The 13,616-nt window shown below is 37.4% G+C and overlaps 1 protein-coding gene across 23 annotated transcripts in view; it reads right to left on the reverse strand.

The window, feature by feature from the left end:
• Positions 1-11,083, reverse strand: part of PPFIA2 (PTPRF interacting protein alpha 2) — a 502,911-nt gene extending 491,828 nt beyond the window's left edge. For 22 of the 23 annotated variants that reach the window (XM_034936291.3, XM_034936292.3, XM_055095954.2 and 19 more), the window contains exons 1-2: positions 10,038-10,272; positions 5,584-5,834 (exon numbers count right to left, since the gene is read on the reverse strand). In XM_034936291.3, coding sequence (XP_034792182.1) covers positions 5,584-5,832 — 249 coding nt within the window. In that variant the 5' untranslated portion in view covers positions 5,833-5,834; positions 10,038-10,272. Of the gene's footprint in view, positions 1-5,583; positions 5,835-10,037; positions 10,273-10,932 lie in introns of those variants that run through there. The other variant, XM_055095939.2, reaches the window with a different exon arrangement.
• Positions 11,084-13,616: the final 2,533 nt, after the last annotated feature.

Raw genomic sequence — 13,616 nt, forward strand, 5'->3', positions numbered from 1 at the left:
TTTAATTCTGTTCTGCTTTCTACTCTCTCTAGGTTTGGCCAAGGGACATTACCAAAAATGACTTAAGCAGAAGTTTAAGAAGCATCTGCTTATTCCCATTTGGCTCTTACTCCTCTTCCATGATCATGAGAACCTGCCAGGGCTAGCCCATTACAGGATTAGACACATGGTATAGAGGTGAATGGCCCCAGTTGGCTCAGCCAAGGCTGTCCTGGATCAGAATCAGACAACAGCCAATTGACATGAAGCTGACACAGCCAACATTCAGCTAGCCAGTGACATAAAGTTAGTCCAGCCAAGATCAGCCAATTCAAGATCAGCTGAATTCCACAAACTCATATTTTTGTATGTTATTGAGGTTTTTGTGTTGTTTTATAGCATTATTTAAGCAATGGATAACTGATGAATATTATGTAATCCATCCAAAATCAAGATTGTAGAATAATTTTTATTCATGATCTGGTCATCAGTTCACCCCAAATTCTCCAGATTATACCACATAGAAATTCCTGTCTTTATTTTGCACCACACATAATAACAGCCTACGCTTCACAGCCACTATATAGAACTTCACTTTCATCCTATAACCTTTCATCAAACAAATCTTTTTTTCATTATCGATTGCTATTTAATCTTTTAAAACTAAACAAACAAGATTCCCCAAAGAGTCTTCTTTGTGCAAAGTAGGGACCCTAAGCCTAGCCTGGGAAGCACAGCATATGCTGAATTTTGGTTTCCCATATGTCCTTCAGCAAAGTTCTATCTGCACAACTTTACTGCCCCACATGGAATATCTCAGAATCTTTACCAATCGTTTCTCAAAAATAGCTCTTTAATATCACTTTCCACATGAAACTTTTTGTAGTGAATCACATATCAACTTCATAATTCAAATACTTTCAGTACTTCTATAATCTTCCAGTACTATATTTATTTGGGCCCATTTATGTATTTTTTCCAAGCAACTCTATTCCCTAAACTGTCTAAGAGCCAAACTTTTTTCCCCATCCCCTTTACAAACATATGTAGCTATTTAATAATGCACAGTGGACCCTCAGTGTATGCTAAAAACGGTGATGAAAACAAATTTTAAACTTCTACATATGACATTTTGCAACAGGAAGCACATTCCCTTTACCTCTTCTCCAAACATTCTTAACAAATATATTAATAAGTGACAATTATTCCCCCATTCTCAAAAATGTGTAGGATTATTTTGTCAATATTCCTAGTAAATTACTCCAATTATCCTAATGATTATTCACATATATGTATAGAAATGATCATCTTTTAGCATTCTGGATAAAACAAATGCAAGTAATTCCATATTTAATTTTTTATACATTAATTAGTTTTTATTTGTCTCATATTCTTTAATCATCACAAGTTACCCTATGAGGTGTTAGTATTAAACACTTTTTGTAGCATGGAAATCTGAAGTTCTGACTCAAACTGGTGATGTGTAGTTGGGTCACAGTACAAATCTGATCTTCCTATTTCAAGTTTATTGTTCTTTCTACATCAAAATGCACATATATTTACTTCTGCATTTACTTTAAAAGCCTTTTTTATGGGCCTAGTACTTTGGCAGTTCAGAGGGTTTTGCATTATTGAGATCTGCTCCTTTTCTCAAGGAGCTTATAGTTTAGGTTGGGGAACAGGCACAAAAACAGACAATTTAATTACAATATGATAAATGATAAGAGTAAGGCACACAGAACAAATGTACTTAGGGTTCAGAAAAGACTTCCTGAAAGAGATAAACTTTTGGCTGGGATGGGAAATTAACCAGACAAAGACATTGAGGAAAAACATTATAGGTAGAGAGATGAAAATGAATGAAGGAAAAAGAATGGAGTTTGCTGGGACACACCAAACAGTGTCGTATTATTCAAGCATATAATGTGACATATTTACAACACCAGAAATGTTAGGAGATGCAGCAAAGAATTTCAGGGTCAGGTGCCAAGAAAAACAGAACAGTAGAGAGATTTGAGAATTATTTAAGAGGTACAAAAAGTGTGGCCCACTGAGGACTGAATTTAGAGAAGGAAGAAAGCACCAACTATAAGGACCCTTAAGGTGCCTAAGTAAGGAGTTAGAGCACACTTAGGTTGTGAATTGGAGGTAGATGATGACTGGGTTTGGAGCATGTTGAATCTGAGGTTCTGTGGAACATAAAAATGGATCTGTGCATTAATAAGTTAGATAATTGAGGGCATAGCTTAGAAACGTCAGGCCTGGAGGTGTGGAATGATGTGAAATTATCAGCACTTTTTAAACGCAGATATACCCAAAGACATAATGAAAAACTAAACAATACGGCTATAAAATAATTTACATGGTTAAAATTGTTAAAAATTATTGTTGCATTCTTTTATAAAGAAATAATAGGAGAGAAAGTGACTAAAGTAAAGCTCCAATCACCAAGACCTAATAGCACTGAATAGGCAATTTAAGACATCTATGTCATAAAGTTTATCTCTGCTTTCAATTCTACCCTGTGTTTGCTGAAATAATTTTCATTTTTCTGTTACCCTAGTGGTTTTCAATTTTACATGCTTTATTTCTGCCCCAAAAGTCACATTTATGGTAGTTATTTTCACCTTCCAGCTAAATGTCAAGTGCAATGCCACCAAACAGTGGCACATTATTTACAAAATATTCATAAAGTTTCAACAATAGCAATTGATGAAGAATATTCCTCTATTACTTATAGAAAACTTATAGCCCTAAAGATACAGAGTAGGTTATTAAACACTTTCTTAAAAAAAAAAAAAAGATGATTATCACTGTCTAAGGACCTGTGGATTTCTAGGGGTACTCAGATATTTATAATAGCAACATACAAATTGATATTGAAAAAGATATCCTCAAAGTATTTTTAATTTAGAATGGAACTATAGCCATCTAAATGTATAGGCTCATAATCCCTAATCTACAATTCCAAAATCCATACACTCTGAAATTGATATTTGATTTGTGAATATGTAATGAATTTGACGGGTGGGAAAATCAGACCTATACTTATCATGAGACTATTTACAGTCTTTTTTTTTTTTTACCATGCAGTAGGAATATTCATAGAATTATCTTCAGAAAAATTTCAGAAATATTCAGAAATATGGGTGCTGCCCATAGTCCTTCAGGAGGATTGTTCTATAATATGCTACACACACACACACAAACACACACATATACAGAGAGAGAGAGAGAGACAAGAAACAGAGAGTAAGAGAGAAAGAGAGAGAGAGAGAACCAGAAAACTTCTGAGCTCCAAAACATAACTGGCCCCAAGGGATTTAGATAAAAGGCTGGGCAGTATATTTAAAAATTAAAACTTAACATTTTAAAGGCAATCATAATTTAGATACTCCATACAATTGAATAGCTAGAAATAAAACATTTTCATTCTTGTACCTTTACAAAGAGATTTACCTCCACAATCAGTTACGTATAAAAATATTTTTCAGTTTTCTCCTTTTTTTCCTGAAGTATCTTGTTCTAGTGCTTTATTTTTACAACATTTTTAAGTAAAATAGTCACCTTTTTTTTTTACAGAAGAGGAAAAATTTAAAAATCCAAATTACTTTCAGATGTAAACTGAAAACTTCAAGCTTGAATAAAATCTAGAAAGACAAATGTAAGAGGGATTCATGCAGTCTTACATGTAGGATCAGAATCAACTTCCAAGAAGAGTGGAAGGGAAATGGGAACACACTGCAGCATCTATGCAAGTCAATTAGAAACTTCAGTTGACTGCTGTCCCAGTACACATTGAAGGTATGTTGAACTTGTCTCCAAATATAATAAAATCCTAGTGTAAACTAATGAAACACTGTATCCAGAAGAAGAAATGATTGCCCCATTTTCCACTTTTACAGTAGATAAGGAAGAGTGTGACTGGTTCTGGGACCACTTTAACAAGAGAATTAACTAACTCAAATAATCCTCCAAGAGAGTAAGCAGGATGGTGATAGTTCTAGAAATCACCTTATGAAGAGCAATTGCAAAGACTAAAATATTTTCCTTAAAAAATATAATATTTGGTGTAGCTATCTAGCTGCCTTTTGAAATGAGTCAAAACATTTTGTGTGATGACACAAACCAGGGTACCAAGAAGTGAGAGTTATTAAAAACATTATTTCATCTCAATATAAGATAAACTGCCTGAAAATGAAAAGGACTGGGATGGCAGTTATTCACACAGGGTTATGGGTTTACCTATCAGGATGTGACAGGGGATTCTTAGTGATCCTTTCCATTTTGAGAGTCATAAATATCTCTATGAGTTAATAGTACAGATAGCTTTAGAATTTTATCAACTTTGAATATATAGTTTTCAATATTTATAAAGATATCTTTGCTACAAGCCATAACTTTGTGGAGAGAATTCAACTCTTCAACATTTAGTACACTGTCTTTTAAGGAGAGGGCCAATCAACCTTGTATTTAAAAGAAAGTTTTAGTTTAATGGGGGTGACTATCAAAAATTCCATTCATTTTTATGTTTCTTCTCATACCTAAAAGAGGCACAATTATGCTTTTCATTTTTTTTTTTTTTTTTGGAGGTGGAGTCTCTTTCTGTCCCAGGCTGGAGTGCAGTGGTGTGATCTTGGCTCACTGTAACCTCTGCCTCCGGGGTTCAAGCAATTCTCCTGTCTCAGCCTCCCCAGTAGCTGGGACTACAGGCGCATGCCAGCACGCCTAGCTAATTTTTTGTATTTTAGTAGAGATGGGGTTTCACCATGTTGCCCAGGCTGGTCTCGAACTCCTGAGCTCAGGCAATCCACCCACCTCGGCCTCCCAAAGTGCTAGGATTGCAGGCCTGAGCCACTGCGGCCAGCCTATGAGTTTCTTAAACAAGTAAATTGACTTTCATCATTAACTTTGTATATAAATAGGCTGGCAGTTCTTAAAATATCTTAGGATTTTTTTTTTCTGTAAAATACAAGGATTGACAGAAATATATTTAAATATAGCTAACAACGTTAAGTTAGTGAGGCTTAACTTTTTCCCTTTCACCAATCTTCAAAATGTTTTAAAAATAAAAAGAAACCAGTTAAAGTGTTTTTTTTTCCAAGGGAGAGGATAATACATTAGTAATTCCAAGAATTTTAAAGCAGATATTAGGCATTTAAAAAAAAAAACAATAGTTGGACACGAGACTTCCAAAGTACGGTCATTTTCAAAGACCACACAACTGAAAATGAAAAATACATATTTCCAAATGTCAATATTGTGTTTAAAAGGTAAGAAAGATAAAACTATCTCCACATTCTGGTCATTAAAAGCTGATCCACAAGTGGTTTTCTACCCCACTAAAACACATAAATACAATTTTTAACAAAGACCGGATAAGAACTCTTGCTTCTCACACAAACCCCCAACCACCATCAGTAGTCCATGATTTTGTTTGAGGCAAGGTTTCAAGTGAACTAATCATCTATTCCTAAGTTGTTCTCACCAAAACGTGTGTATCACATATGTTAAGTGGAAAAGTAACATTAAGAATGGGAGTAAAGTGAATCTTATCAAATGTTGAATTACAAGAGGAGAAACAAAGGCTACCAGGAAGCATACCTGTGGCAGGGCTGAATTGAGCTGTCTCTGGAGTGAGTCTCGGTCATAGATGACATCCTGAAGTCTTTGCTGGGCAAGTGAGAGGCTTTCCTGGGTCTCCCGAAGGGTGTCTAGAAGACGATCCCTTTCATCTAGCATATTCACCATCAGCTGCTCAAAATGGGAGTCTGAGTCCGAGCCACTGCTTTGGGACCCCCTTTGGCTCATTGGGGTGTCCTCATTAATCGTGGGCATCACTTCACACATCATTGCTTAAAGAAAGTAAGTGGGAAGGAGTCTTAGTAAAGAAATGATTTCCAATAATTTCATTTGGAGAGCAATTCACTAAATATTTTTCAGCTTATTAGCCTATTTGTCTCTATTTCCCCTACCTGTTGCCCCAAATCCAGCCAAGCAAAATCAATGAAATATGATCCATTTACTTCCTTCAGCCTAAGTGCTTTCTCTTTCCACGATATCACATTTATCTCACCTCCCATATGCAACTTGGTTTCACCTGTTTCTCAAAATTGTTGTTCATGATTTATCCCACCTAATTCAATTTACATAAACATGTGATTTCTATTATTATTTCATCACCTTTCTTATCTGCAAGTTTACAAATCTCTTACAGCAAATACTTTTATGTTACCCTTATTTGTTATTACTGTATATTATTAATAGCAAGCACAGTGTCTGGCATTTAACGGGTAGGAAGTAAATGACTTGAATGACTTAGGTAATTCAATGATTTAAAGTTTACTCTTTCTTGTGGAAAATATACAAATCATTGAGTATTTATTTTATATAATAATCAGCTTTTACTTTGTTTTTTAGTCAACCGATTTTTTTCAAACTGACTAGTTTTAAGCTTTCTGACATTACATTTTCCATTTTATTACTTTTATATGCTCTCTCCCTGAATTCCTACGTGGTCTACCCAGAGCAGATAAGTGATACTGACTGAATTAGACCAAAACCTTATGAAATAAACTGAGGTATATAAATTTGTTTAGAGCATTATACTCATCATTACACTTAATATTCCCTTTTTCCTGTTAACTGCATGGTCTGGTTTTCATCCAAACAATACAAACTAGCACTCTTTCAAATATTCCGCAAAACAGATGTCATAAATTATATTAGCTAATGTAGTAACTTCACATCTCAGCTGCCAATCACAAGTTCTCAGTCGTGAAATAAATGAACTGTTTTCAGAATATTTTTAAATTTGATTTAAAATAGACAAAACACACTTAGGTGCATGATTGAACAATTATGTGGCAACTTAAAAATCAGAAATTACCTCATTTTCTCTTTCATCCTCTAGCTAATGTTTCAAAGAAAAGTCAAACTCATCTCATTTTTGGTTGTTGTACTATGGCCAGCAGCTATTAATTAGATGGCTTGGTTTTGCAAAAGGCTGATGTAAAGAAAGGCAGGTTTGGCTGTTGATCCTGAAGCACTGTTTGGTTTTATAATGCAAGGTTAATTAATTTTTCTGCCTATACATTCCTGTCCTTGGGGAAAATATTTCTGGTGATATTTTCAAATAGAATGTCAAGATTTAACAGCTCAATATTTAATTACTTTTTATGTGAGTCTTCATATAAATTGGGTTATTGAGGAGCGAAATTCAATTATCTGTGAATGATCTGGTCAGGGACTCCTGAAAACTAAGAAAAACTTTTAAAAAGGATGTAAGTAAAGTATTTTGTGACTGATAACCTATATTAAAAAATTAAGGGGGTCATTGAATATTAGGAAAGTTTTAAACGCTTTGAAGTTTTGCTCATTGCTCATAACACTGAGCTACCTGAAGGCAGGAATTTAATTTGTTCAATTTTGTATGCACACTAAAATATATAACAGAGAACACACATAAAATGAATATAAGCACATACACCCTGATACCCACACTTGATACTACTGTTACACACTTAATGGATAAAACTGTTTCTTGCATTTATCTCAATTTGATTTTCATTCAAAGACTATCACAAAGATGGAAAATACAGACTCTTTTTAGATGCTTCAAATTTTCTTTATATTAATTGAAAAGGAATTGGAAAACAACAAAAAGTGTTCCAACACATTTGATTATTTAAAACGATTAGTTAGCAGGCCATGCATGAAATCTACACATTGAGCAGCTATGTCATTCTGAGAAATGATTACCAGGAGCCAATATGTTTACTTTTGACATTTAAGGTTAAAACAAAGTACTGGGAGAGCAAATCATAGCATCGTGACAATTTGTGCCCAAACACTCACAACGTTAGGGTTACCTAAACCCTAAAGGGTTTAAATTTTAGGGTTACCTATAGATTTAAATTCTTAAATCTATATTTTAAATTACGTCCTTCTTGAATGAAAGTTATTAATCCCTTTCCACCCTGAATCACTCAGAACAACTTTAAATTCCAAGGCAAAGCATAATAGCAGTGAATAACCCAGTATAATTTTCACCTGAAAATAATATCATAACAATCCCTTAGTTTTACCATGGGATATAAACATTCACAAACTTTAGGGTCTTAAATCAACATTAAAGGTAGTCTTCGATTTAGTCAAAAGATGCTATGATGAAAAGTGGCTTAGGGACTTAGAAAGTCTATTAAATCTACACTCAAAAGAACTTGATTTGATTCCACTCCTAAGGCAGGTGAACCAGGACAAGTTACTTTACATGTTAAAACTTTAGTTCTCTCTTTCATGAAAGAGGGCCAATAATCTATGCTTAGGGGAAAAAAAAGAAAATATATAATAGGTTACCTGACTGAGAACACACAGCAAAACATATAAAGGGCAATTACAAATGTAAGTATTAATTTCTATTATAAAGTGATCAACATTAATCTTTGTAGAAACAATATTTTACCTTTACGACTCATTCTGCTGCTCTGTCTAAAGGTTTAATTCTAGTAGATACTTTTGAACTCTTCAAATCCAATTTATAAAAATCAAATTATGCAAAATTTGCTTAGGAAATAAGATGAATATATGCTGCTTATACCTTGCAGTCAACCCAAATGAGTAAATCCAAAGTCTTCTTATCAAAATTAGAAAAAAATAGTCTACAAAAAAATAAGGCCACTTTCATGAACTAGCTTAGTTTCTTTCATTAGAATTCAGATTCTAACATAAATTACAAAATATTTGATTAATCCTTAAAATGCAGTATAACATTTCTTAAATGCACATTTTGCACATTTTAAGTATTAAAGGCAATTAAAGATATATATTCAATATAAGAGTTAAACACCCTTTTAAAAAATGGATGACATCTGAAGCAGCTTGCACAGTCCGGAAGGCTATGGTCATTCAATGTCTAGTGCGTTTCACCCAGATACATCACTTTTAACTTTTATAATCAGTTTCAATACTAAAAACTGCATTCATCACATAATTTCTGAAAAGCCAGAAAGGGCATTTTAAAAATTTGCCTTGATACTTGCTTTTTCATCATTCCCCCCTCAAAGTCAATTTGATATATAAATTATGTTATCTTCATCTAGATATTGATGCTTTCCTCATTAAATTACTGAAGGTTTTGAAACCTAGTCAGAGACATTGTTAATTTTGTTGAGAAAGAAAAAAAGTAATAATAAATCTGATTGGCTTAATTATCCCAGTGCTTAAATTTAGCCGGAAGAATTTTATATCAGGAAAATAACTCCTTTATTCTTAGCACATAACCTTGACTGTCTTTTAAATTTCTCAGATTTCAAAATAAAAGTTTGAATGCCCACTGGAGTCCTCACTCAAGGGCTTTCAAGATCCAATGTGTTCCTTAACAATATATGCCATCCAAGCAGTACCTCTTCAGATATGAGAGTGCTACAAAAAGCTTTTTTTCTTTTTTCTGTCAACAAATGACTTTATTTAATCATATCACTAGGAATTCGGCCCTACTAGAGGTAAGAATGTAATTATTATCCATAGTGAGTTTCTTCTGAAAATATTTAGTCTTAAGAACTATCCCAGCTCCACCTCAGTTAACCTACAAGGAGTAATTCAGTGAGAGAAATCCTAGCCATTGTCTGATTACATTACATGAATATTCTCCCTCCTATTTAACTCTTTGGAAGCCTCTGTCCTCGGGAAATATGATTATCACCTTTAATGGACACATTTTACACTTTCTTTACCCTAGTGCATTTACAGACAGCCAGAGCCAGCTCAACCCACACTACTGGACAGTTATCTCTCAGCCACACCCCCCACCACCTTGAAGAAGTTGACTTCATCATTTCCACACTAAAATTGTTCATCCTGCCCAACAGGACACAGCCAAGTAGGCAGGAGGTAGAGAGATAGGAGATGGAGAGGATGAGGTGAAAGCAAAAGGCACCTAACGGTAATCAACAAGGAGGAATTTGCATCTCATCTTCCCTGGGGGCGGGGTGGGGCCGGGGAGGTGGTCAAAAAATACAGCGAAAGGAGACAGTAAAACTCAAAGACAGCTTCTGTACCTAATGTCTGTGATTTCGGGTCCTTGCTTCTTCAATTGATCAGTGACAACCGCAGTCTCCGGCTTGAGGAGAAGGGAGGCTCACACCCAGCACTCTTGGACCATTTCCCTAGCAACGGGAGGAGAAAGGCAGCTCAGACACACGCGTGCCCCGGCGCCCTCCCGGAACGTGCCCCGGCCCGGTGGCGTGGCAGGAGCTCGGCATCTTCCCGTGGCTCCGTCAGCAGCCAAAAGGAGAAGCGTCCATCGGAAAAATGGCATATTACAAATTTTGCTTTGGGAAGCAGAGCTCGGTTCAGACCATTGTCAAAGGAGGAGAGGGGGAGGCGGCTCTTAAAGCAGCCGCGGCCCCTTTGCCAGAGCAGCCGCAGCTCCCCGCGTGCAGCTGGAGACCCGGGGCGGAGACCGGAGACCGGGGACTGGGTTTGACTTTCAGAAACTTAACCACGCGGCGCCGCTTCCCCTCCGCGCCCGGGCCACCCGGGGTGTGTGGGGCGTCCCTCCAAAAGAGAGCTTGGAGAAAAGGCGTGAGAAGTATCTGGGAGAGAAGTTCTCCACCCAGTCTCCCCTCCTGGAGCCCCTCTGGAGTTTAAGGCTAACCCTGGGAGTTAGAAACCTAAAGGAAAACGAGTCCCTAGGGATGCAAAAAGCAGGACAGGTCTCCTCCCGGCCCCCAGCCTGTTTCCGCGCGCTCCCGTGTCTCGTTTCACTTAAAGGAGGCGCTTTTTCTCTGGAAAGGCAAACATCACCCCCCGCCGTCCCCCGGCCCCCCTTCCCTCCCCCCCGCCGGCCCCCCCCCCCCCCCCCCCCCGCCGCCACAGCACACACACCCATTTTTCTCCTCCCGGCCTTTTTGCAAGCCTCTTTGCTTGCTTCAGTTGGCCGGAAGAACCAACCTGCTGGCAGCCGGTGAGGACGCTACAGCATCTTCTCTCCTCACTTGCCTCGTGCGGTGGCTGCTACTCCTCCTCCTCCGTCTCCTCCCCTCCTCCTCCTTGGCAGCCACCACCTCCTCTTCCTCTGGAACAAGGGCTTCCCCTGGAAGCTGCTGCAGTGGTTTCCACCGGCCCTTAAATAAATTCTGAAGTAATCACGTCTTTGCTCTCCTCCTCACGCACACGCGCCCGCGGATACACTCGTCTCCCCCAGAGCCGCTCCCGGGCTGCCGAGGCTCGCTCTGCTCCCAGTGCCCCCTGCGAAGGCGAGGGCCAGGGATGGGCAAAGTGGGAAGGGGGCACACGCTTCCCCGCCTGGGCTTCTTTCACACAATGGGCTCTACAGCCTTCGCTTGTGTCAGCCTGCGCTGGTGGGAATGGGAACGGACTTGGGCACCTTTTGGCTCCCCGGTCTTCTGTGCTTGTCATTTCTTTAAGCAGCTTTTTTCCCACTGGGCCAGGGCATGGTAGTCATGGTTGTAGGGACCTGAGCCAATCTAGGGTGTGGCGGCATCTGTCATTTCTCATTACCTCTTCAGTTCTTCTTCATTCGTATTGTTTTGGTAATGGGAATTGTATGTTAAGTATTCCCTGCCCGAGTAAATTTTAGCTTTGAGCAGAGTCTGGTCTCTCCATCGCGCTCCAGTCCCCCTTATATCTCCACCTCCCTTTACCTACCCTCTTTTCTTTCCGTTGCTGCTGTCCATTCATACAGACTGAGGAAGCAGGAGACAAAATCAGTACCTACTCTGAGCAGAAAGGGAACGTTTCTGTGAGGGAGAGTCACGAATCCTGGGTTTGGTGAAAATGAAGAGGACATGCATGAAGGAATTGGAGGATTAAACACTGAATATAATTTGGGGGTTACTGAAAATATTCTGAGTGTGCTACACGAAAGCCAAAAGACGTGTTTTACTTTTGTGAAACGCCAAGAGTCCAAAGTTAACAAAGAACTAGTATGTAAATAACTGTTCACTTAAAATTAACTACAATATCCAAGAAACAATCTTTGTTTCTGAGGGAAGTATTTAATTCAGTTAGCGACTTTACAATGGAAAGTGGGGTCAAGCTCATGTATTTACCCAACTTCTATTCTAGACTGTTATTTAAATTTTACAACACAACACAATCCTATAAGAAGTATAAAAATAATACGAAAATTCATTAGATGTCAACTGGAGCACTATTTCTCAGACATAATGTGCATACAGATCATCCATGGATCTTGTTAAGTTGTAGATACTGATTCACCAGGAATGGGGTGAAACCTGAAACTCTACCCTTCTAATGACTCCCAGATGGTACTACACTTGAGGAGGAAGGGTCTAGACCACCCAATCGACCCATAATTTGATGTGGCTTAAATACCCCTAACTACAGGAAACTCTTCACCTCACAGGATAGCCTAGTCTATTTTCAGGCAAACTTCATATTGTAATAGCTTCAACATACTAATCATATATCAGTACTCATAACTTTCACTCTCTAGAATTCTACACAAAACATAAAAATTCCTTATACATGAGAGATATTATTTTTACATATAGCTATTATGTCTATTTTTACAAGAATTCCTTCCTTATTAAACCTTGGTTTGAATTTCCTTGGCAATCAACGTTTGTTAATTACTGGCTGAGATGTTCCTACTGTTTCCAAGAAGAGTTTTGATTTCCTTGAGTCCCACTGGTATGTCAAATACAAGTTTTAATTGTAAGTATAATCCCCACATACAGTTGACACAGCATAGTTAAAGGCTAACCCATGGTAGGTATCACAGAAAGAAAAACTTTGATAATGGGAGGCAGAAAAAAATATCACGAGTTAAAGGATATTTTGTTAAGAAGATACAGTCTTCATAGTAAATTTCAGCTGAGAAACTTGACATTATCACTGCTAACTTCACTGCAAAGAGTGTAAATAATATATTAAAACTGAGAAAGACTGTTTAAAGTAGCAATTTTGCATAAGGCATTAGGTGAGCCAATTCACATGAGAAGAGTTACCACCTGCACCAGTTCCTCTAGTTTAGGCCCTTAAATTTAGCATACAAGAGACACTCCAGAAGGGCTTGTTACAACACAGATTGCTGGGCCCTATCCTTCGAGTTTCTGATTCATTACATCTGATTCATTACATTCCTATTAAGTTCCCAGGTGGTACTAATATTGCTAGGTCAGGGATCCCACTCTGAGAAACACTGTGTCGATACATCTGGAGAAATTTGGGAACAAAAGAAGCACAGAGCAAAAAAAAAAAAAAAAAAAAAAAAAAAAAGAACAGGTAAATATTTTTTATTCAAAGAAAAAACATCCCCCATACCAATATAAATCTGACTCTACTGTTTTTGATGCCCAATGAATTATTAAGATGAGATATGCTTGTCTCCTGAATAGTCAACCAGATTTAAGTAGAAGTAGTGAAAGCCATTATTAGTCTTAGTGCCTAATATCAATCAAAGTAGTCCACACCAGAATATAATACTATAGTAGCCACATGTACTAATGCTTCTTCTTAACATTTTATTTTAAATATGAGTTTTTTTGTCTACACACTCCTGTGATGGTTAATACTAAGGGTCAACTTGATTGGATTGAAGGATGCAAAGTATTGATGCTGGGTGTGTCTGTGAGGGTGTTGTCAAAGGA

The sequence above is a fragment of the Pan paniscus genome, chromosome 10 (genome assembly GCF_029289425.2).
Source record: "Pan paniscus chromosome 10, NHGRI_mPanPan1-v2.0_pri, whole genome shotgun sequence".
NCBI classification, from domain to species: domain Eukaryota; kingdom Metazoa; phylum Chordata; class Mammalia; order Primates; family Hominidae; genus Pan; species Pan paniscus.